The sequence below is a fragment of the Bos mutus genome, chromosome X (assembly GCF_027580195.1).
Source record: "Bos mutus isolate GX-2022 chromosome X, NWIPB_WYAK_1.1, whole genome shotgun sequence".
NCBI classification, from domain to species: Eukaryota; Metazoa; Chordata; class Mammalia; order Artiodactyla; family Bovidae; genus Bos; species Bos mutus.
This window is the reverse complement of record NC_091646.1, coordinates 80,917,342-80,940,619: the sequence shown is the minus strand read 5'-3', so window position 1 is coordinate 80,940,619 and position 23,278 is coordinate 80,917,342. Positions and strand designations below refer to the sequence as shown.

General features: G+C 48.4%; 1 protein-coding gene and 1 long non-coding RNA gene across 2 annotated transcripts in view; one reads left to right on the top strand and one right to left on the bottom strand.

Annotated features, from left to right (window-relative positions):
* Positions 1 to 23,278, bottom strand: part of IQSEC2 (IQ motif and Sec7 domain ArfGEF 2) — a 76,879-nt gene that overhangs the window by 18,077 nt on the left and 35,524 nt on the right. The window contains 2 exon segments of the mRNA XM_070366657.1: positions 25 to 286; positions 22,490 to 22,585. Coding sequence (XP_070222758.1) covers positions 25 to 286; positions 22,490 to 22,585 — 358 coding nt within the window.
* LOC138986514 (uncharacterized) overlaps positions 9,937 to 23,278 on the top strand; it is a 37,949-nt gene continuing 24,607 nt past the window's right edge. The window contains exons 1-2 of the long non-coding RNA XR_011463332.1: positions 9,937 to 10,177; positions 18,451 to 18,490. This is a non-coding gene — a long non-coding RNA (uncharacterized lncRNA). The remainder of the gene's footprint in view (positions 10,178 to 18,450; positions 18,491 to 23,278) is intronic.

The following is a 23,278-nucleotide window of genomic DNA, read 5'->3' as shown; positions in this document are numbered from 1 at the left end:
GCGACCAGAGCATTTCTTGGGTACCTTCTTGTCCTGCAGGTCCGTGGAGAGTTCATAGCTGTCAGACAGGGCCTTTGAGCGCTTTATCTCCTCCTCCTCCTGCTTCCTCAGGGCAACACTGGCTGGCTGGAGGCGCGCCCGCTGAGCCCAGGGAAGGCCCACCCCAGCAGGGGGGCCCCCCATGTGGCTGCTGGTGGGGGGAAGCTGGCTCAGCCGGTAGGGGGGTTGGCTCCCAGGACTATCAACCGCTGTGCTCAGGTCACTGCCTGGGGCATCACCCTCCACACTGTGGGGATGAGATAAGATGAGCCAGGATGTGGGAACAGGAGACAGGGCTGCTGGGCCAGACTGAGAGTGGGTGGACCAGATCCCTTCCCACAGCACCATCCTCCCCAGCCTCCTCACAGACACAGAGACCCCAATACTTAAAGGCTAGAGGACAGCCCTACCCCCAAAGTTGTCTTCTTATTCCCCTCACAGTCCTATCCCTTCCCCTTCAGCCCTGTCCCCTCCCCTTCAGCCCTGTCCCCTTACAGCTCCATCCTCAAATGCCCTCTCCCCCCTCACAGACCCCCACCCCTTCACAGCTCCATCCTTTCAGACTCTTTTCCCTCCAGCCAGGTCTTCTCACTGTCTTGTCCCAAGTCCTACTCTACCCTTACAGCCTGGTCCCTTCATGGCCAGGTCCCCTCACAGCTTTATCCTCAGACCCGTTTCCTTCCACTCCTACCCCTCAAGTTCCTTTTTCTAGTCATCTTAGCCCCTAACAGCTCTGTCTCCAAATCCCTCCTCCCCTGAGGGACCAGTTCCCTTATATCCCCACCCCCTCAGACCTCTTCCCCTCCCAGCGGGAGCCCAGCACCATCCCAGATCAGCTCTGTCCCTAGACCTGAGCCTACTCCTATACCCTGCACACGCAGGCTCTCCCCTGCTCACCCAGCCCTGCCCCCGACAGCCCCACCTCTGCCCCCAGAGGCCTGGGCTCCAGGCCTGGCCAGTTCTCAGTGTTCCCTGGCTGCCAGGCCGAGGGCTCAGTGACAGCGGGAGGCGCCTCCCACCAGCATTCTCACAGGTAAAGAGCTGCCCTGCGGGGCAACTTCCTTTTTCTCCTCATGGCCTCCTCTGCTCAGCTCGGGGGAGGGGAACAAGGGCGAAGAGTGGTAGGAGCGGGGCACTGGGTCTTGCCCGCCCTGGTTACCCAGAGCTGTTGTTCTGCCAGACCTGCTCCCATGGTGCCATGGCAACCAGGCTGCCAGGGAACTCAGGTGGCGACAGAGCCCAGCGCCCTGAGCCCAAGCAGGACGGTGAGAAGCCACAGAGATGGGAACAATGGAGGGGGTTTGGGAGGGGGGACAGGCAGGGGGAGGCATGGAGGGGGTTGTGGGGGGAATGGGTATGGCTGAGGCCCAGAGAGTGATCTGGTTTGGGCAGGCACTGGAGCTCTTGACCAGTGAAAGGGTTAAGGGGCCACTCCCTGGCCCCTACCTGACAGAGGGCAGGGCACAGGACCAGAATGGGGGGCAAGCTGGGATGGGTGTAGGGAGGCTCCCAGCCATTTCAGGAGTTTGAGCTACAATGGTCTTGCCAGCCTGACAGATGAACACTTTGGGCTGGGGGCTTAGGGGCTGGGGGCTTAGGGGCTGGGGGCAGTGGGATACAAAGTTGGTGCTGGCTCAGCGCTAATGAGGGCTCCTGCCCTCTGCTCATCCCCGACCCTCCCAACTGTTAATCTTCAACACTGTCAGGAGCAAGGTGGAAACAGACTGAACGGCTGCCCTGAACCCCAAAATGCTCTCTCCTCCTGGGCCTCTGGGGCCTGTGAAGTCCCCCTTCAGGGGTCAGACCCAGCCCAGTGCCCCCCAGGCATCTAAGATGCACCTCTCTCCCCCTCAGGACTGCAGGATCCCACCCCCCAGCCTCTCCCCTCTCAGCACATGCCTCCCAGTTTTGATCAACTTTGTTCACGAACCATCCTTGGTTCCCACTTGCATTCCTCCAATTTAAAAGAGAGAGAGAGAGAGAGAGAGAGAGATAACCCAAGTCCTTGTTGTGGCATTTGAGGCTTCTCCAAGACACTGTAGCTAATGTTTTGTTGTTGTTCCGTTGCTCAGTTGTGTCCAACTGTTTGCGATCCCATGGACTGCAGCACGCCAGGCTTCCCTGTCCTTCACTATCTCCCAGACTTTGCTCAAACTCATTTTCATTGAGTCGGTGATGCCATCCAACCATCTCATCCTCTGTTGTTTAGTAAGGCACTATTCTTGTGCTTAGTCACTCAGTCATGTCTGACTCTTTGCAATGCTATGGACTGTAGCCCACCAGGCTCCTCTCTCCATGGGATTCTCCAGGCAAGTATACTGGAGTGGGTTGCCATTTCCTCCTCCATGAGATCTTCCCCAGCCAAGGATGGAACCCAGGTCTCCCACATTGCAGGCAAATTCTTTACCGTCTAAGCCACCAAGGCTACTATTCTTACTGCTTCACATTTAATAACTTGCTTACTCTTCAAAACAACCCTATGAGGTAGGTATTATTAATCACCTTCATTTTACACATAAAGAAACTGAGGCCCAGAAAGGTTAATAACATATCTATGGTCACACAGCTATTAATGATAGAGCCAGGATTCAAATCCAGGCAGTCTGACTCCAGAGTTCACACTCTTAAACATTAAGCCACACTGCAGGGTTGGCTACCAGCCCCCCACCCCATCCACTCTTCCCTCCAACCTTGCTCAAATCCTGTTTCTCCCCAATACTCCCATTGTCCTTTCCACCTTCCCAACTGCTCGTACAGTACTTTCCACCTGGAATGCTGTCCCTATCATCTTCTGCCATCTGCAATCTGAGAACCCCCACACACACCTTAGTTCCATCAAAAGTCAGGTCATATGCCACCACTAAGAAGCCCTCCTGAAGCCCGCCTCCAGCCAGAAATGATGGCTGATCCTGTTCAGGGCTCCCACACACAGCACATGGCTGTCCTTCTTTTTATGTAGCAGGTTAGCTTTGGCAAAGCGTGACAGCTATTTGTGTTCCTGACTCCCAGAATCCCAGCACAGGAGGAGAGTTTGGTAATCTCCCTGCTAGGACACAGCACAAGGCCTGGAACAGAGTAGATGCTCAGCAAAAGCTTCTGGAGGGAGGAAGTCAGTGAATGAGCTCTGGTGGCTGGGCTAATAAATCCTCTCACCTGAACTCTGACCTCAACTCGTCTCCTCTTCCCAATCCATTCTCCATTCTGTGGCTAGTGAGAGCTTTCCAAAGTAGAAATCTGACCATGTTGCTCCCCCACTAAAACCCTTCCATGGCTTCTCATAACTCATTCAATAAATGACAATTGAGCCCTTTCTACAGGCCAGGAACAGTGCTAGGTGCTGGAAATATAATCATGAGCAAGACGTGTGAGTTTTGTTCCCTCAGGGAGGTGACATTCTAGTGGGAGAAGAAGACTATAAATATATACTATCATTTCAGGCAGGGAGAAGTGCTAGGAAGGAAAATACAGCAGGGCGATAAAAGGTGCTGTTTTAAATGTGGTAGTCAGAGAAGGGCTTTTTGAATAAATGGCATATAATCAGAGAAGTGAGGGAGCGAGCTGTGTGGTTATCTGAGGCAAGAGCAGTCCAGAGGGTAGAGCCAGTGCAAAGGCCCTGAGGTAGAACTGTGCCTGGCATGTTTGAGGAACAGCCAGAAGGCTGGTGTAGCTAGGGCAGAGTCAACAAGGGGAAATGAGATCAGAGAGGCAATGGGAGCCAAACTGTGAAGGGCACTGAACCCACGATAAAGACATTGGTGTTTGCTATGATTGTGATGAGCAGAGAAGGGACATGATCTAACTTATGTTTTATAGGAATCATCATCCATAGGATAACCTCTAGCTTCCTCACCTCACCATAACCTCACCTTCCTCCTTCCTCACCATAACCATAGGTGGTTCTCCTGACCAGACCTCTGCCTCATATACCCTCTGACCTTTTACCCCAACCTGGCGACCTCCTGCTCACTCTTTAACATTTAGCTAAGGTGTGACCTTCCATGTCTTCCTGAGCCCTTCATGCAGGATGGCTTACAGGCCCCTCTTCTGTGCTGCCATAGGGCCCTATAGTCAATTCTATCCCTAGAGCAAGGGCATTAATTGGCTCATTGTGTGGGTGTGTGCTTGAAAGTGAAAAGTGAAAGTGAAGTCGCTCAGTCGGGTCCAACTCTTTGCAACCCCATGGACTGTAGCCTATCAGGCTCCTCCATCCATGGGATTTTCCAGGCAAGAATGCTGGAGCGGATTGCCATTTCCTTCTCCAGGGGATCTTCCCGACCCAGGAATCGAACCCAGGTCTCCCGCATGCGGGCAGACGCTTTACCGTCTGAGCCACCAGGGAAGCTTGTGTGGGTGTGTGCTTAGTCGTATCCAACTCTTTGCAACCCCGTGGGCTGTAGCCCACCAGGCTCCTCTGTCCATGGGATTTCCCAAGCAAGAATACTGGGGAGGGTTGCCATGCCCTCCTTCAGGGGATCTTCCTGACCCATGGATCAAACCTGCATCTCTTTTGTCTTCTGCATTGGCAGGTGGGTTCTTTACCACTAGTGCCACCTGGGAAGCCCCTTGAAGGCTTACAATTTACTGAGGCAGGCACCAGTAGCCCTATTTTATAGAGGAGAACACTGAGGCAAGAGGCCACGTAAACTTGCTCGAGGTCATACAGGATGCAAATCCAGAGCCCAGGCTGCCTTCTCACGACATCTTGTTGCCTCTCCCTACTTCAGGCCCCACGCTGCCCCTGGCTTTCAACTCAGTGGCAGTTCTCCCCTCGAGAGCTCTCTCTTCTGCTTTGGTTGCAAAGGTAATAGTGACAGGGAGGTCAGGCTGTCAACACAGCCTCCTAAAAAGGACAGAGATTGAAGGCATCATACACATTGTTGAAGGAGTGGGACCTGGGGACGTGGGATCCCTCAACTCAGAACCCCCAGAACACCAAGGAACATGCTAATAATGTGGAAAAATCTCTCTTACACAGACTCATATTCTCTCTCTGTGTCTCTCACTCACACACACACATGCACACACACGCACACACACATACACACACAGAACATGTGCAGTAACAAGCTGAGTGGACATAGGTTTAGGTCCTGATGGCCATCCACCCGCTGTGTGAGCCTGGGTGTGTCTCTTTATCTCTATGCACCTCAGTTTCTCATCTTCGTGGAGCTCAAAATGCTATTCCCTCTTTGGATTCCTGGACTTCAGAAAGGCCCTGGGAGACCTACCTCTCCCCAGACTCCTCCCAGCCAGGAGCAGGAGCAAAGAAAAGACACACACACACACATATACTTGTGCATTACACAAACAACCACAGTATAAAGCTGCAAGTTCTAAGGGCTGGGGAACGAAGGGAATGCTGGGGGAGCTCAGGAGAAATTTTTCTTGCTGGGGAGGGGGCCAGGGGCTAAGCAGAATAAAAATAAACTCTCACTTACAATGCACCTTCCCTGTGTCAGGCATTTTCTGCATGTATTTTAACTGCATGGCAAATGGGAAAGAAGAATTAGGATTTCGATTTTGCAGGTGAGGAGAAGGCTCTGAGGAGGAAATTCAGGCCAAAGGTCTCAGGACTAGCAAGTGGCAGAACAGGAATTAAAAGCCCAGAGCCTGTGCTAGTTCCCCTGCTGCCTTGAAGGCTTCCTGGGGTGGGTGGAGTGGGGGAGCTATAGAATAGGGCCTTGCCTAGGAGGAGTTGGTAGAGATGAGGCGTGAAGGACCCTGGGAGCCAAGGCACTATGATGGGGAGAAGCAGGGCGGGATGGGCTGTAGGGATTCAGGGCTGTAGGGTCAGGGGCACTGACCCACTCCGGCTGCTGCCCCTAATGGGAGGTCTCTCTCCCTCCTTCCCTTTATTGGCACTGCCCAGAGCCAGGCAGCCAGCAGGGGATGGAACCAGGATGCAGTTGCCATGGAAATGAATGGGGGCTGTTGCTATGGATACCATAAGATGAGGGTAAGAGGAAGCTAGGGATGCTGAGGACTATCCCCATGACAACTTGGGCTGAAGTGGGGGACCGGAAGTTAGAGACAAGAAAACAAGATAAGGAGGTCAGCACACCTAGATGAGGAAAGAAGCACTGGGCTCTAGAGGAAGACTGGGCAAGGAGACCAGACCCAGCAGGGGCTGGGGGCAGAGGGGCGGAGGGACTGCAGTCACCTCCCTCTCCCCTGACAGCTTTTCAGCAAGCTGTTTCTGCTGCCCAATCCCAGCGCCATGGAGACTCCAAACTTGAGGCCAGCCCGGCTTGGTACAGGGACTTGCAGGGAAGGGGGAAGCCATCTCAAGGGCTCATTGGGTACCCAGCAGACAATGTAGGCTTGGGAGCACAGAGATCAGGTTTGAATCTCAGCTCTGCTTCCTTTGCAGCCCTAAAAATAATAGCTGTCATTTACTAAGGACCTACTTTTAGCTAGGCCCAGCAACTCTGCAAGGTCTGGGTTGTTTCCCTTGAAGGGGATAATACAGATGAAGAAACTGAGATGCAGAGAGATGAAGTCATTTGCCCAAAGTCTCTATGTTCAGCAGTGCAGGAGCCAGGAGTCAAATCATCACTCATGCCTGTACCTACCAGCCCAGCACCGAGCAGCCCCTCTGGAGCCATTCTCCAGCTCCCTGTGCCTTCACACAGTGGCACACAGAGGGCCAGACAGTGAGTAAATATTTGTGGAGTGTTTGAATGAGAAAGTGACCAGGAGAAAGCAGGAAAGACTGAGGTTAAATGGAAGAAGTGCCTGCCTTTGACAGCAATGACTCACTGGTTTGCCTGGCCAAGGGTAGAAGATGCTCAGAACCGAGAGATCCAAATTAAGGCTCACATAGTCAAAGTGACTTGCTCAGGGTCACGCAGGATGAGAACCCCAATTCCCTATCTTCTAGGCCAGCGTCCCACTTGCAGCTTTTTAGCTGAATCCGTCTAGTCCCCACCCCACCCCCAGCCCCTTGAAGCTCCTAGATGTTGGTGACAGCAGGCCCCTTGCACTTCCCAGGCTACAGCGAGCTGATCCATAGTGCCATGCCTGTGCCCAGTCTCTTAGCTTCTTCTGCCCATGTGTCCTCCCTCTCTCCTCCACCTGCAACCTTCGCTGATCTGGCTGAGCTCATCTCATCTTGTGGCACCGCGAGCAGGCCAGCCCCCCTGGGAAGTTGGTTCTGACTCACTCCCACTCCCCACAAACCCTGACAGGATCAGATTCCATCCCTTTATGTTTTGTGCACACTCATGTCACAGGCCGTCCTTGTCACTGGCTAACTTGAGATTCTCTGTTGAAGTGTTCATTGCCTACACTGCTCCTGTTTCCCATGGGCGGTGGCCTGGTGTGATTTACTGCTGTGGACCCTCCCTATGCCCAGGCCAGTGCCCGCAGTTACCTTGGTCCCCTAAGACCAGAGCTGGCAGCCATGTGTGTGTGACCATCTAGCTTGACAACTGCCACCCTAAAAGCCACAGCCCCACATGCTCAAAAGCCACTGACACATATTCTTATGATTATCTCCACCTGGGACACACAGAGAGTCTGCAGGCACAGAAATTTACCACCTCACACAATCAACCTCACACACTCAGAATCCCTCACACCCAGCCTCATACAATCACATTCCCTCAGATACACAACAGTGTACAACCTCTCATTCTTCTCGCACCTGCTGGCCTCATGCATACATGTGCACAGGCACACACTTTTCCCTTACAACTGATAGAAACCTTCCCCATTCCCATACCATAGGCCCTCACCCACTTCAGTTGCCTACACAGGAGTCTGCTGCTACTGCTGCTAAGTCACTTCAGTCGTGTCCGACTCTGTGCGACCCCATAGACGGCAGCCCACCAGGCTCCCCCGTCCCTGGGATTCTCCAGGCAAGAACACTGGAGTGGGTTGCCATTTCCTTCTCCAATGCATGAAAGTGAAAAGTGAAAGGGAAGTCGCTCAGTTGCATCCGACTCTTCACGACCCCATGGACTGCAGCCTACGAGGCTCCTCTGTCCATGGGATTTTCCAGGCAAGAGTATTGGAGTGGGGTGCCATTGCCTTCTCCGACACAGGAGTCTACACCCCCATGTCTCCCATGATAGCCATCTGATCTTCAGTTGAGCCCCTGTGGCCCTCAACTTTCATCTCCAATCAAATGAAGGGTAAAATGGTCTCTCCCTCCACAGCCAAAGGTCACCTAGACTCACACACCCAGCTTGAACAGAGCAGTCTACATACCATTCCCCAGTACAGCCCTGGAGCTCTCCACCAGGTTTTGGTCCGTGCTGCACCTGACTCTCTAATGCCTCCTCACCTCTCAAACCATCTATTCAAACCCTTCCCAGCCTTCCATTCTTGCCCCTCTTCCTCCAGCAATCCTTGGACACCACCACCCCCAAATGATCCTGACATCTTCCTCCTCTTTGGGCCAGGAACATATTTTGCTCATTACTGAAGCCATATCTGCTCAATCACTTCTGCCCTTCAGGAAAGTACCCTGCCTACTTTCCCAAAGGAATTTTCATCTCCCCTGAGAGATGGAGAACTTAAGGAGAACACAGTCACTGTCTTACTTTCGGTCTCTCATGGTATTTAGCTTGAAGCCTTGCACACAGTAGGTATATGAGCAATGTCTTCTGGAAGAGTAAATAAAGGAGAGAGGAAGAGAGAGGGAGGGACAGAAGGAGAGGAGAAATAAATGAGAATTTGAATGAGTGAGTGAGGAGCTGAGTGCCTAAGTCAGTTAAGCAATGAGTGAAGAGTGAGGCAAGCCTCTGGAAAACTACCGGAGCATGTGAAGGGTATGTTGAAGGGAGGAGGGAAAGAAAGGAGAGGAGAGACTCTCACCTGGGCCTTAATCAAAACAGGAGCCACCAATCACTGTGCAGTTGCCAACCATGCATTAGACCCTATGCTGAGCTCCTTGTGTTTCTTCTTGCTAATCTTCATGACAACCCACAGAGGTAGATCTATTCTCACTATACTCAGGAAGAAAATGAAGCTCAAGGAGAAGAAAATATTTGCCCAAGGTTATACAGAGAGTAAGTGGCAGAACCATAAGGTAAACTCAGATTTGTCTAATGCAAAAAAAAAAAAAAAAAAGCAAGGCTCAGAAAGGGAAAGCAGGGGCAATGAGCCCACTTGGGAGTCCCCTGGCTCTGCTCCTAACACAGACTCATCACGGAAGGTGTAGGTCCTACAGCTCACAGATGACACCTTCTGCCTTCCTGCCAACAGCCTCTGGGGATTCTTAGAACCAGCCTCTGGCAGGTGCAGGAAATATTTAGGGTCATTGCATCTGGAGGCAGCGGCTTTCCCTCAGACTCCAAGATCCCTAAAGCTGTAAAATTGGAACCTTGAAAGTACAAAATCAAGGACTCGTAACATCACAGAATGTTAAAAGCATACCATCAGAATTTTTTAAATGGTAGAATCATGAAATCTTAAAAACCACCATATTGCAGAATCCTCAAATCACAGCATCATAGAAATAGAAACACATGGAATGTGTCACTGAATTATCCTCTCTTGAATTCATGTAATCATAGTTTCTTAAAATTGTACCATCTCAGATTCACAGAATGTCAGAGCTGGAGGAGCCCTTGGAGATCCTCTGGTCCAACTCTCCCTCCTCCTTTTACACATGGGGAAACTGGGTAGCAGAGAGGCCAAGCCACGTGTCCCAAGTTGACCAGCTCATGCCACCTCAGGCTGAAGAAGGCTCTAGGCTTGCCCATGACGAGAGCGCCGCACCATTCATTCATTTATTGAGTGCCTTCTGGGTGTTGACAATACCAGGAATCAAACCCTACTCTCTTTCCCAGCCCCTGTTCCCAGCCATGGATAGGAAAGAGGGTAAGGCCCTGGTGGAGATGGGGAGAGGGAAGTGGGTAGGGTGGAATATACATCAGACAGAGAGAAGAGATCAGCTTTTATTGATGGAAATTCTTTTGTACACAGCGACACGCACTCTGAAAGGCCTTTTCCTCCTGATCATATTTACAGAGCACTATGGGAGCGGCAGGGGGCACAGGATGAGGCCGTCAAGCAGAAGAGATGGCAGCAATGGCCACAGCGAGGGAACGAGCAGGCTGGGTCCCAACCCCTTCTGGTCCTCTAAGCCCTAGGCACCCTGCATCTCTGTTTGTGCTCACAGAGGACAGAGGTAGGTCCTTGGGATGTCATTTGGAGACCTCTCCAGGAGTGGCAGGCTCCAGGGTGCCTGGGAAGTGGGGTGCGGGTACGGGAGGGTCCAGGTTTCAAGCTCCAAGCTCTGCTGCTCCCACATTTTAGTCAGACCAAGGACTCCAGCCTTTATAATTCGGGGGCTGGAGTCCAGGGGAGACAGCAGCAGGGGTGGGAATTCCAAGAAGGGAGTGGACAAAGATGGGGCAGGATGCTTGCCCATCCGGTTCCTGAAGCAGGGACGGGGTCTCATGGGGGATCGCAGGGGTGGGGGCTGGTTAAGGCTTTTGCTTCTGCATAGAAAATGACCCTTGTCCTCTCAGTTACCGAGAGGAGGGACTACTGCACTCGGAGGCCGGACAGCAGAACTGATGAGCGTCTTCCTCTTCCTCTTCCTCAGTCTCCTCCTCCTCCTCCTCTTCCCTGGGGCCAGGAAGGGCAGGGTAGAGGCCACAGGCGGCGGGTGACAGAGAGAGGCAGAGGCATTAGTTTGCAGAGCAGGGGAGATACAAGAAGGGCTGGAACCAGGGAGGTGGGGCTAGGATGGGAGTTGGAATGGGAAGGCCAGCGTGACCAACAGGGCCACACCCATCTCAGTCTCCGAGGAGCCTGTTGCTAGTCCCCGAGGAGCCTGTTGCTAGTCCCCCTCTGGGACTGGCCCTCCCCCACACTCAGGCTGGGCTCCAACTTAAGGTTACACCCAGAGTAAGTAAACTCCCTTTCTGATCAGACTGGTGCCCAACCTTCATTTTAATATAAATAAGTAGCAACCAGCTCTGTGCTGGCACTTTGCATGTATCATCTCATTTAACCCCTGCAACAACTCTGCAACATTTTAAAGATGAAGGAATTGAAGCTCAGAGAGATTAGATAACTGCCCAAGGTCACACAGCTGGATTAGTGGTAGAGTCAGGATTTAAACTTGGAAGTTCTTGGAGCTCCAAGTCTCGGGCTCTGCCCAGCAGGTCCTTTGGGTAGACTTGGTACTATCTCCAGAAATCCATCCTGCCCTTGAAGGACAAAGATTTGTATCTCCTGAAGTCTTCAGGGTTTGGAATGTAGGAGATGCTTAGAAATGGAGTGTGTGAAGTCCACAGCTTTGGAAGCAAATGGACCTGGGTTCTGAAACCAGCTCTACAAGTGCTTCTAGGCTGTGGCCCCAGGCATGTTAATGCCCCTCTTGGAGCCCTGGTTTCCTCATCTGTAAAAATGGGGCTTATGGTACCAACCTCACAGGATTGTTGCAAGGACTGGAATACATGTCAAGTGCCTGGCAAACAAGAGCGATAGGAACACAGTGATGGTGGTGAACTGTTCAGGAACTGAACCTAATTAAGTGGCCCTTTGCACTCACACAGAAGCACCACAGTGGTGGGAGGAATCATTGCAGGAACAAGCACATATTTCTCGGGTCTTGCAGAACAGTACCAGGGGCCAGTCACTGGAGTTGGACTATAGTTTCATGGGGTGGATGGACAGGCATGGGAGCTGGGGCAGGACCAGGTGTCTTGGGAGTGAAAAAGGTGACAGATCTCCTAGGGCTAGTGAATGAAAGAGTCTTACCCCACTCCCAGACCCCTTGGCTTGGGGGATGAAGGAAATATGGAATGCAGGGTACTGGAGGATCGGGAAGACAGGGGAAGGAAAGCGGATAGGCAAAGGGAAGGCACTAGTGTCCATGTGACAGACAAGGGTGCACGGGTGCCCGCATGCACGTACACACACTCACACACACACACATACACACCCTCCTCATACTCAGAGCTCCCTCTGACACATTGTTCCACAGACTCACTGAGTCAGCAAAACCGCATGAGCCAGGGCCCCAGTCCTGGGCAAACAGCTCCTCCTTTCAGAGTCTCCCATTCCTCATCTATAAAAGGAGACAGAAACTCCACACTTCTCAAGGCTATCACGGGTAACAAATGATCTTCCAGTCCCCCGGCTCGCTCCCCTCCTATCCGAGCCAGGCCCCTGCTACCCTTCACCTGACACTGCAGTCATCTGATTTTCTCTCTGTACTCTCCTGGACCACTTTAGGCTTCCTATATCCCACCATTGAGTGTGGATCTCCTGCTCAGACACCCACCTCGGCTCCCCTTTGCTTCCTGCACAAAGTTCAGATTCCTCAACCTGACATTCAAAGCTCCCCCACCCTATGGCCTCACCTGGCCTTTCCTGTCAGGTGGAAGAAGCATAGGCTTTAGAATTAGACAGACCTGGGTTTAAGTATCAGCCCCACCATCTACTATCCAGGTAACCTTGAGTCCATTTCTTCACCTCTCTAGGACTTACTTTCCTTACTGCAAAATGAGGAAGCACCTATTCTGTAGGTTATGGTGGGAGTAAGTAAATTCAAGTATGTAAAGCACCTGCCACAGGGTAGGTTTGGTGCCTCACACATGGTAACTATTATTGTGACTGTCAGCATCAGTGGCATCAGTGTTACCCTGCTCACTCCAGCCCAGCCTTCATGAAACTAGCTTGTCCGTTATTCTGTCAGCATGAACCAGCCTTTTCATGCTTCTATGCTTTTGCTGACTCTGTTTCTTTCTCCTGCACAGAGCTTTGCCCTTTGAAATCCTATCTAAACTTCACAACCCAGCTCAATTGCTCCTTCTTGCAGGAAGTCCTCCCTGACTTCCAACCAGAAATATTCTTTGCTTCTTCCTAGCTCCAGCATCCATGCTCTCCATGTTGTTGCTTTGAACTTTTCCAAGGCATTTCTTTCACCAATCCCCTCAATGCCCTTGTATTCCCCCCACCACCACTATCTCTGCTTTCCTTCCCTGTGGGAAAGAGAGGACACCTATACTATTTAAGGCCAGTCTCTCCACCCAGGCTCTGGAGCCCACCCCTGCTACCTCCTCCATAACAGTTATCCCCTCTCCCTCCAGTATTTCAACCTCTCCCTCTCTGTTGCCTCCTTCCTACCAACATTTATAGAAGCTCAAGTCTCTCCCATCTGGGAATAAAAACCCTCTATCTGCCCCCACATCTCCCTCGAGCAATCACTGTCCCTCTCTCCTCTTCACAGCTAAGCTTCTTGAGAAATTCGTCTACACTGGCCATCTCCACTTCAGTACCTCCCACGGGTTCTTCAACCCACTGCAATCTGCCTCATGTGCCCACCAAGCCACAGAAACTCTTCTTAGTAAGGTCGCCCAGGACCTCCCACTGGTTAAAGCCAATAGACTTTCTCCCACCCTCATCTTACTTCTCCCAGCTATAACATTTGCCACTCTTAACAAGCCCCTCCTGTGTGCAGACGGCTCTTCCCTTCCTCTGCTTCCATGAGCCCACTCCCTGCTGGTTTTCCTCCTACTTCTCAGGACCACCCCCAGCTCCTCTTCCTCTCCCCATTCCTTATATGTTGGTACCTCTTCTCCAGTTCTGCTCTGGTCCTCTTCTCTTTCACTCCACACTCACTGTCCAGGGATCTCATTCCATTCCATAATTTCAGGTATGGCTGAGGACCCCCACATCTCTCTCTCTCTAGCATGGACCTCTCTCCTGGGTCTCACCAAGCCTAATGCTTGCTGGAAGCTCCACCAAGATGGCTCTTAGGGCCTTCAGAGTTCACAGGGACCTCTCACTCAGCATCTTACCACTGCAAACCTATCCTCTTGCATTTCCCACTTTCGTGAAGGGGCACCACCACCCAGTGGCCCAAGCCTAGATTCTTCCTGCTCCTTTAGCAAGTGAAGTGAAAGTCACTCAATCGTGTCCAACTCTTTGCAACCCCACCGACTATACAGTCCATGGAATTCTCTAGGCCAGAATACTGGAGTGGGTAGCCTTTCTCTTCTCCAGGGGATCTTCCCAACCCAGGGATCGAACCCAGGTGTCCTGCATTGCAGGTGGATTCTTTACCAGCTGAACCACAAGGCAAGCCCAAGTATACTGGAGTGGGTAGCCTATCCCTTCTCCAGGGAATCTTCCCGACCCAGGAATCAAACCAGGGTCTCCTGCATTGCAGGCAGATTCTTTACCAACTGAGCTGTCAGGGAAGCCCTTCAGCAAATCAGCCACCAAGTCCTGCTGATTCTACCCCCCCCCCCCCGCCACTGCTGCTGCTAAGTCACGTCAGTCGTGTCTGACTCTGTGCAACCCCACAGACGGCAGCCCGACAGGCTCCTCTGTCCCTGGGATTCTCCAGGCAAGAATACTGGAGTGGGTTACCATTTCCTTCTCCAATGCATGAAAGTGAAAGTGAAGTCACTCAGTTGTGTCTGACTCTTAGCGAACCCATGGACTGTAGCCTACCAGGTTCCTCCATCCATGGGGTTCTCCAGGGAAGAGTACTGGAGTGGGTTGCCATTGCTTTCTCCGTCTACCCCCCTGAATAGCTCTAAAAGACTACACATGATCTGGCTCTTGCTAACTCATCATTGACTCCTCTCGCCCTTCACTCACTCCTTCTCCAATCATACTGGTCTCCCTGTCATTCCTCAAACATAACAAGCCCACTCCTGCCTCAGGGCCTTTGCACTCACTGAAACATCATTCCCCAGATAGGTGTAGCACCAGACACAAGCTATTAATATATATTTAGTTGCTTATTTATTATCCATCTCATCCGCTGTAAGATCCATCAGGGCAGGCATCTGTTTTGTTTACTGCTATATCTCTAATGCCCAACACACTGTCTAGCACTCAATAAATATTTTTTAAATGAATGAATCCACTGCCAGGCCTGAGCATGGGCAACTCACTGTGAACTCCAACCGTGGTCATCTCCACCCCCACTATCTGTTCAGCCTCTGACTCCAGTTCTCTCTTCCTCCCAATCATCTCTCAAATCCACTTCCTCTGCTCCCTCCCCACGGCCACTACCTTAGCTCAGTGTGCTTGTGTTGTGCTTAGTTGCTCAGTTGTGTCCGACTCTGTGACTCTGCGGACTGTAGCCCACCAGGCTCCTCTGTCCATGGGGATTCTCCAGGCAAGAATATTGGAGTGGGTCACCATTTCCTCCTCCAAGGGATCTTCCCAACCCAGGGATCGAACCCAGGTCTTCCGCATTGCAAGCAGATTCTTTACCCTCTGAGCCACCAGGGAAGCCCAAGAATACTGGAGTGGGTAGCCTATCCCTTCTCCAGGGGAACTTTCCAACCTAGGAATTGAACCAGGGTCTCCTGCACTGCAGGCAGTTTCTTCACCAGCTGAGCTACCCGGGAAGCCCTACCTTAGCTTACCTCTCTTGGATTACTGGAACAGTCTCCTCCCTAGTTTCCCTTCCTTCTAAAATGCTAACCTGATCATGTTACCTTCCCTCTTCAAGAGCTGCTCGTAGCTCTCCAGCTGCCTACCATGACAAAGGAGCCTGGACTCCGCAAACGGCTGTCTGAGGTATATCTAATCTCTGCCTCAGTGTACAGCCTTACCATTTCTCACCTCTAGGCCTTGGCATTCACTATCAGAGCATCTTCTCCCATCTCTATCACTCAAAATCTTTACAGACCTTGGATAATTGGTTCAAACACTACTTTCTTCAGGAAAACAAATACGTGACTCACAAACCAGAAGTAATTCCTCTCCAATATGCATAGAGAAATAAATGCCTCCAGTGTCACTCAGGATCTCCAAGAACCAGGACGGTAGTTGGCAATTATATCTGAGACCATGGACTTTGGGTGCTGGGCGAGCATTAACAGAGGTTCCCTTTGCCTCCTGAACTATTACTCTGGATTCACGTCCCTGGGGCCCTCTGCTAACACTGACTCATCCTTGCCTTCTCCCTTTCTCTCACCTGCTGTTGGATCTATCTCATTAATAACTCTCAAAGGATTTAGATTCCATAAGGTGAAATTAAAATGCTTCTTTGTGAACAGTGTCCACTGGAGTAAAGCAACACAGTAGCACTGCTCCAAGTCATTTCTTCAATGCCAACACCCCAGTTCAGGCCTTCTAGCTGGCCTCCACGCATATGATCCATTTTTCATACTGACTGCTAATGTGATGTTTCTAAAACACAAATTTTACCAAATTTTTCTATTTAGTATCCATTCACATGACACTTCATCACTAGCAATACTGGTTCTTAACTTTTTCTGGAGGAACATAAAACTCTTTATGCATTTAATGAAAGCCAGGAACCATCTCCCCAACAGCAAATCCACACAACCAGACAAACACAACATTTTGCATTCAATTTCAGGAGGTTCCCAGGCCACCTGAAGCCATTTGGGACCCGTGCAACCCAGGCTCTTAACAAACCTCTGGCTCTACCCAACAACATCCAGGTTCTTGTGCGTATGCTATTCCTTCTGCCTGGAATATTCTGGCACACTTCACCCTTTCCCCTGGCTGCCTCTGAGTCATCCTCTAAGACTCAGCTCTTAGGCTGAGATGACCTGCACCAGCCCTAGGTAGGGCTAGATCTCTCACTGCTGTGGAAGCCACTCCACAGCACCTCCCACGCTGTGCTCTCCTTTGTCATAGCCCTCCTCAGTTTCCCCAACTGACTGGGAATTTGTGGAAGGCAAGAACCATTACCCAGCATAGGCCCTGGCCACAGCAGAACTCCCTAAGTGTCTACTGAAGTGAACATTAATAATAGCTACCCTTTTTTTTGAGCACTCATTATGTGCCAGGCACTCAACAAGGTGAATTCTATTTATGATCTTTTCTCTTTATGACTCTTTACGACCCCATGAACTATACAGTCCATGGAATTCTCCAGGCCAGAATACTGGAGTGGGTAGCCTTTTCCTTCTCCAGGGGATCTTCCCAACCCAGAGATCGAACTCCGGTCTGCCAAACTGCAGGGGGATTCTTTACCGGCTGAGCCACAAGGGAAGCCCATGATCTCTTCTACCCCTCAATAAATAAACTCTATGATGCTGGTGGTTCTTTTTGACAGATGAAGAACTGGGCTCAGAGATGTAAAGTCGGTTGTTTAAAGTCACCCAGTTAGTGGGTGCCAGAGGTGGAACTGAAATTTGAGACCACTGCAAGTATTGGTCCACCATGCTTCCCTGCCCGTACTGTGAGACGGCATCAGTAGCAGAATAGGACCATGAATTAGGGCCAGAATGCCCTGCCTGGGCTCCATTCCCCAGGGCCATCTACATTTATTTTCCCTCCTGTGTCACCTTCATGCCAAGAGCAGAGACCTGGCTCTCTCTCTTCTTTTTCCTTTTGGACATGCCACACGGCTTGCAAGATCTTAGTTCTTTGACCAGGGACTGAACCCAAGCCCTAGCAGTGAAAACACCAAGTCCTAATCCCTGGACTGCTGGCGAATTCCCTGGTCTCATTTTTTATAGTCCAACCCCTGGTCCCTTCCCATGTACTATATTCAGCCTCCTCATCTCAAAACCCCACTGTAGTCAGTCCATCCTTTGCCCAGAACCATCCCTAGACATGTACAACTTTTAAATCCAATCCAATCCAAGGCTACACACTGTCTATGAAGAAAACAAGACATGGGTAGCCCCTGCTCTTCATGAGTTGATAGTCATCCAGGAGTTTTACATGTACCATCTCCAATCCTAAAATCAGCCCTGAGAGGTTAAATAGGCATTATCCTCATTGCACAGATGAGGAAACAGAAGCTTAGAGGCTTGCTGAGAGTCAAGCTGGTAAGTAGCAGAATTTGGACTTGAATAAAGGTACTGACCCAACTATATTCCATTAGGTCATCCTACTTAGAAGACGCAAAAAGTAGGCAACCATTTCTGGCAGGATTGGGGGATAAAGGAAAGCTATTGCTCTTTCAAGACTTAGTACACATCCACTCCTGTAGGGGACAGGTGAGGTGAGGTACCCCTCCCCTGGCAGCACTCTGAACCTATCATTGTCTATGGGTCTCTCTCCCTTCTAGACTTGAGCTCTCTGACTGTAGGATCAGACACAACTCATCCCCATGTCTCACCAAGGTTCAGCACAAGGACTAACTGAGACCATGCAGGACAAATGCTTGCTGAATGAATGAGGTGGCATTTGAGCAAGGTATTAAAAGGAAAAATAACATCTGAACAGGTGGATACAGGGGAAAAGTATGGAGGAGGAAGGAAACAAGTTAGTAAAGGCAAGGAATTGGGACCAAGAAAAAAGGCCAGTAATTTAAAAATTGTGACAGGGTATGCATAACATTTTTTCATTGTTTCAAGAGGGTTTTCTTTTCCTTACAAAAGTGGATCATACTATAAGCTCTGTTCTGCAATTTGCTTTTTTCATAGAATAATCAGTCTTGGAGGTCTTTTCAGGTGAGTATATAGAGATATATCTTTTTCTTTTGATCTACTACAGAGTATGGGTGGATCATGAAAGAAATCCTACTGATGGACAGGTAGGTTATTTTAATTGTTTGCTATTATAAGCAATGCTGCAAAGAACATCTTTGCATATGTCTGAAAGTAGTTTTGAAGGATTTCTAAAAGGTGAATTGCTGGGCAAAGAATGCACGTTTTGTTTAAAATGTAGATAAAAGTTATTTCCGTAGCTTTAACATTTTTATAGACCAGCTAAAAATAAAGATTTTTCCTACTCACATAATCCTGTCTTCATCTAAGAAGCATACATCATGCAACCTTTTCATTAAGAGCTGGCTGAGAATGCTATCCTACAAAAGGGCATGTGATAAAGAGCTGCACAGTGTGGCTTATGTTTGCAGTTGGGGTTGAGGTACTTGGAAAAGGCCTCTAGCTGGCCACGTTGGGGTCTAATAGTGAAACTCTAGAGAAATCTAGCTCTGAAACATAGTTCTCAGCTTGGAAGTATATGTAAATTTAAGTTTCTGGGGGCACCTAACAAATTGGTCCCACAAGAAAATGGAACCAATTTGTACTCTAATCAAAGAATACACAATTTTGTTTCTTCACAACTGTTTTAATCTTCTAGATTTTGGTACTTGAAAGTCAGTACTTTGTTGTTTTTTAGTTACATTCTTTAGTTACTTGTAAGCTTCAACATCCTTTCTCATTCATTAGCTGTCTACTTCTCTGAACTGTCAAATTACCGTTATTTCTCCACTTTAAGTGAGTTGTGCATCTTTTTCTTATTGATTTCCAGGAGATGATATAGATAGTGTTATTAACCTTTGCCTGATATCTATGTAGCAAATACTTTCCTCTAGCCTGTTATTTCTGTTTTAACTTTGTGTATAGTATCTTTTATGGAGAAAGAAATGGCATCCCACTCCAGTGTTCTTGCCTGGAGAATCCCATGGATGGAGAAGCCTGGTGGGCTGCAGTCCACGGGGTCGCACAGAGTCAGACACGACTGGAGCGACTTAGCAGCAGCAGCAGCAGAGTATCTTTTCCACACAGAAGTTCTTAACTTTAATTGTAGCTGAAATTATTGCTCTAACTTTATGGCTCCTGAGTTTTTAAGTCCTGCTCAGGAAGACTTCTCCACTCTATTATAAAAATATTCTGGATTTTGCTCTGGTACTTTTACAGTTTTATTTTTTGCATTTATTTTTGTGCAAGGTAGGGATTTAACTTAAATTTTTTCTTCTATTTTTCTGTCCGTGCTGCGCGGCATACAGGATTTTAGTTTCCAGACAAGGGATTGAACCCATGCCCCCTGCACTGGAAGTGTGGGGTCTTAACTACTGGACCACCAGGGAAGTTCCTGAAATTTTTTCCAAATGGTAGGATTTTTTTCCAAATCCTATCCCATTTACTGACTTCCCACTGATTTAAAATGTATTCTTTGTCATAAATTGAATTCTCATATGAATATGTGAGTTTGTTTCTAAATTCTCTATTTTGTTCAATTTATGTATTCCTCTATTTATGATATATTTTTAATTTCTGTAGATTTATGTTAAGTTTTTAATCTAATAGGGCAAGTCCCCCCTCATTGTTCTTCTTTTTCAAATTTTTCTTAGTAATTCATGGGCATTTACTCTTCCAAATGAACTTTAAAATCCAATTGTCTGATCCCCAAAGAAAATACCACTAAAATTTTAATGAGAAATACATTGAACCTTTTGATCAAATTGGGGGGGGATGTCATTTTAAACCATATTAAAGTCTTCCCATCCAAGAATAGGACATGACTCTCAATTTATTCAAGCCTTACAGCCTTTGATGAAATTTTATAGTTTTCTACAAAGGAGTATTTTAAATTTCTTATAAATTTGTGGGAATTTTTTTCTTTGCTATTGCGAATGGAATCTTTTTCTATTATGTCTTCTAATTATTGATGGTATTCAGAGAAGCTAATGGTTTGGGTGTACATTTATCCTGTATCTACCCATCTCGCTGAATTTTCTTATTAGTTCTAATAATTTTTCCTTTTATTCTCTTTGATTATCTAAGTAGACAACCATATCGTCTTCCAATAATGCTAATCCTCTTTCTGATATTTATATCACTTTTTTCAATCCCAATGATTAAAACTTCCAGAAAAATATTGGTTAGTGACAGTGATAAGAGTCATCGTTATTTTGTTTTTGAATTGAATGGAAATTTATCTAGCACTTCATTGTTACATTTGATGATTGATTTTGGTCTCTGATAAAAATTCTTACCAAGTGAAGGAGGTTTTCACTCATTCCTAGCTTACTGTACTAGTTATCTATCGTAGTTTAACAAATTGTCCTAATGCAGCAAGAGATAACTAAGGCACTAAGGGTTTTTAAATCAAGAATGGATGTGTAATTTTGTCAGATTATTTTTTCAGCATTTATGTAGACAGAGTAAAAAGAAAAGATTGTATAACTATTAGTATAATCAATTATAACAACAGCTTTCCTAATGTTGAACAACCCCTGCACTCGTGGGACAGACCTTCACCTGTTGTGATACAGCCTTCTTTTAATACACTGATGGGTTCAGCTGGAGAATCTAAAACACACATTTAAAATATGTTTCTCTATTAATATGTGAGGTTAGGCTATATAGTTTTCTTTCTTTTTTTTAAACGTAGCTGATCATCAAGATTGGACAGAACCTCCATCATACCTGAACTACCATGTCTGAGGAGAAAACTTTGACCATCTTTTAAATTTCTTCTATACAGTTCTATTCTATTCAGGTTTTCTGCCACTCATTAAGTGATTTTGGTCATTTATATTTTCCTAGAAAACCACTCGTTTCATCTAGATTTTCACATTTTTTGGTATAAAATTATACAAAGCACTTTCTCATGACTTTTTAATATTTTCTGAATCTGTGGTTAAATCCCTTTCCTCATACTTCATGTTTTCTTCCCTTTTTCTCAATCATATCTGCCAGAGCATGGTCTGTCTAGTTTACTGGTCTTTTCAAAAAACATCTCTTAGTTTATCAAACCTTTTGTTTTCTATTTCATTAATTTCTGTCTTTTTAAAAATATGTATTTGCTTATTTTGGCTGCACTGGGTCACCGTTGCTGTGCCAAGGCTTTCTCTAGTTGCGGTGAGTGGAGGCTCCTCTCCAGTTGTGGTGCGTGGGCTTCTCATTGCTATGGCTTCTCTTTTTGCAGAGCACAGACTCTAGGGCGTTCAGGCTTCAATAGTTGCTACACACAGGCTTAGATGCCCCACGGCATGTGGGATCTCCCTGGACCAGGGATTGAACCGGTGTCCCTTGCATTACAAGGTTGATTCTTAACCACTGGACCACGAGGGAAGCCCAATTTCTGGTTTTATCTATAGTAATTACTTAATTCTACTTTCTTTTGGTTGTCCTTTTTATAGAGTCTTGATTGGAATAGCTAGTTCATTTAAGCTGTCTTGTTCTCTAATAAAAGCATTTAAAACTACAAACTTTCTTCTGGGAACCCCCTTGGTCATATCCCATAGGTTTTGTTCTATAATATTCTCAATTGACATCTACTCTAAATAGTCCATAAATTCCATTCTTGTTTCCTCTTTAACACAAGTATTTTTAAACTTTCAAATGGACCTAGCCTTTTTTGCCATTGCTATTAAAATTTCATTTTATACATTATAATCAGAAAATGTATTTATTTCAAATTATCTTGGAAATAATCTCCTTCTACAAAAGTGTAGGCAGATGGTTTCCTCTGCCTAAACACCCTAACCTATCCTATCCAACTGGCAGACTCTTACTCATCCTACAAAACAGCGCAAATATTACATATTCTAGGACCAACCACTCCCACTTTGGGGGGAAAGTATCTAAGAAGGATTTTTAAGGAAGGTCAAGCTACAAACAGGCTGTGAATGTCCTCTTTGGTCTCCTGGCCTGGTCCCCCAGTCACTCTGCTCACCCGCTCAGACACCCATTCCACAATCACTCCAGGGGCTAGAGGAAGATGGGGGAGGGGCTGGCAATGATATTCATATTTGTCTGGAGGGGTGAGGGATTGGGGGAGGGGTGGGTCTAGCTCTTACCTGCTCTCTGCCAGCCTGCCTGAGGGGGTAAGCTTCATGGAGTCAAGGACCTGAGTAGGACAGCAATACTGGTGTAGAGTATGAGACGCTGTGGACCTGAGAGACAGCGAGAGACAGAGAGAGAAAGAGATACAGAGAGAGAGACAGGGAGGGAGGGGAGAGGCAGGGTGGGGAATGGGGACAAGGAGGTGAAAGTGAGTGGGGTATGGGAAAGGGGAAGACTGGGAGGAATGGGTGGTGGAGGATAGGGAATGGAAGAGGAGGGGTGGGAGGCAGGGAGGGAGGGAGGGAAGGAAGGAAGGAAGGAAGAAAAAAAGAAAAAACCACAAAGTCAAGAAAGAGAGGACGGCACTGAACCACAAACAGAACACAATGACAACAGGGGGCAGCAGAGACGAAAGAGCTGGGCTGGGCCTCCTGTGTTCCAGGTGACTCCGTGGGGACCTCGGCCACGGAGACACTGGGACACCACAGTAGGGAAAGGGGAGGGGGCCCTCCTCACACCAGATGCTACACGGGGATGGAAGAGGGGAGGGGGACGGGTGGATGAAAGAGAAAGGGAAAAGGTGTGTGGGGAGGGGGTTGTTCCCCCTTATAGAAGACCCCTCACAAGAAGGGAGGGAAGGATGGGGAGAAAAGAGGCTCTGGGTCCACAGAGGGTGAAGAACCCAGGCTGGGGCAGGGTGGGGGAGGGTGTGGGAGACACTGGAGGAGGAGAGGGAAAGAGACAGAGAGAAACTGAAAGAGACAAGAAAAGGGTGAGACAGAGAAGGAGAGAGACAGAGGAGG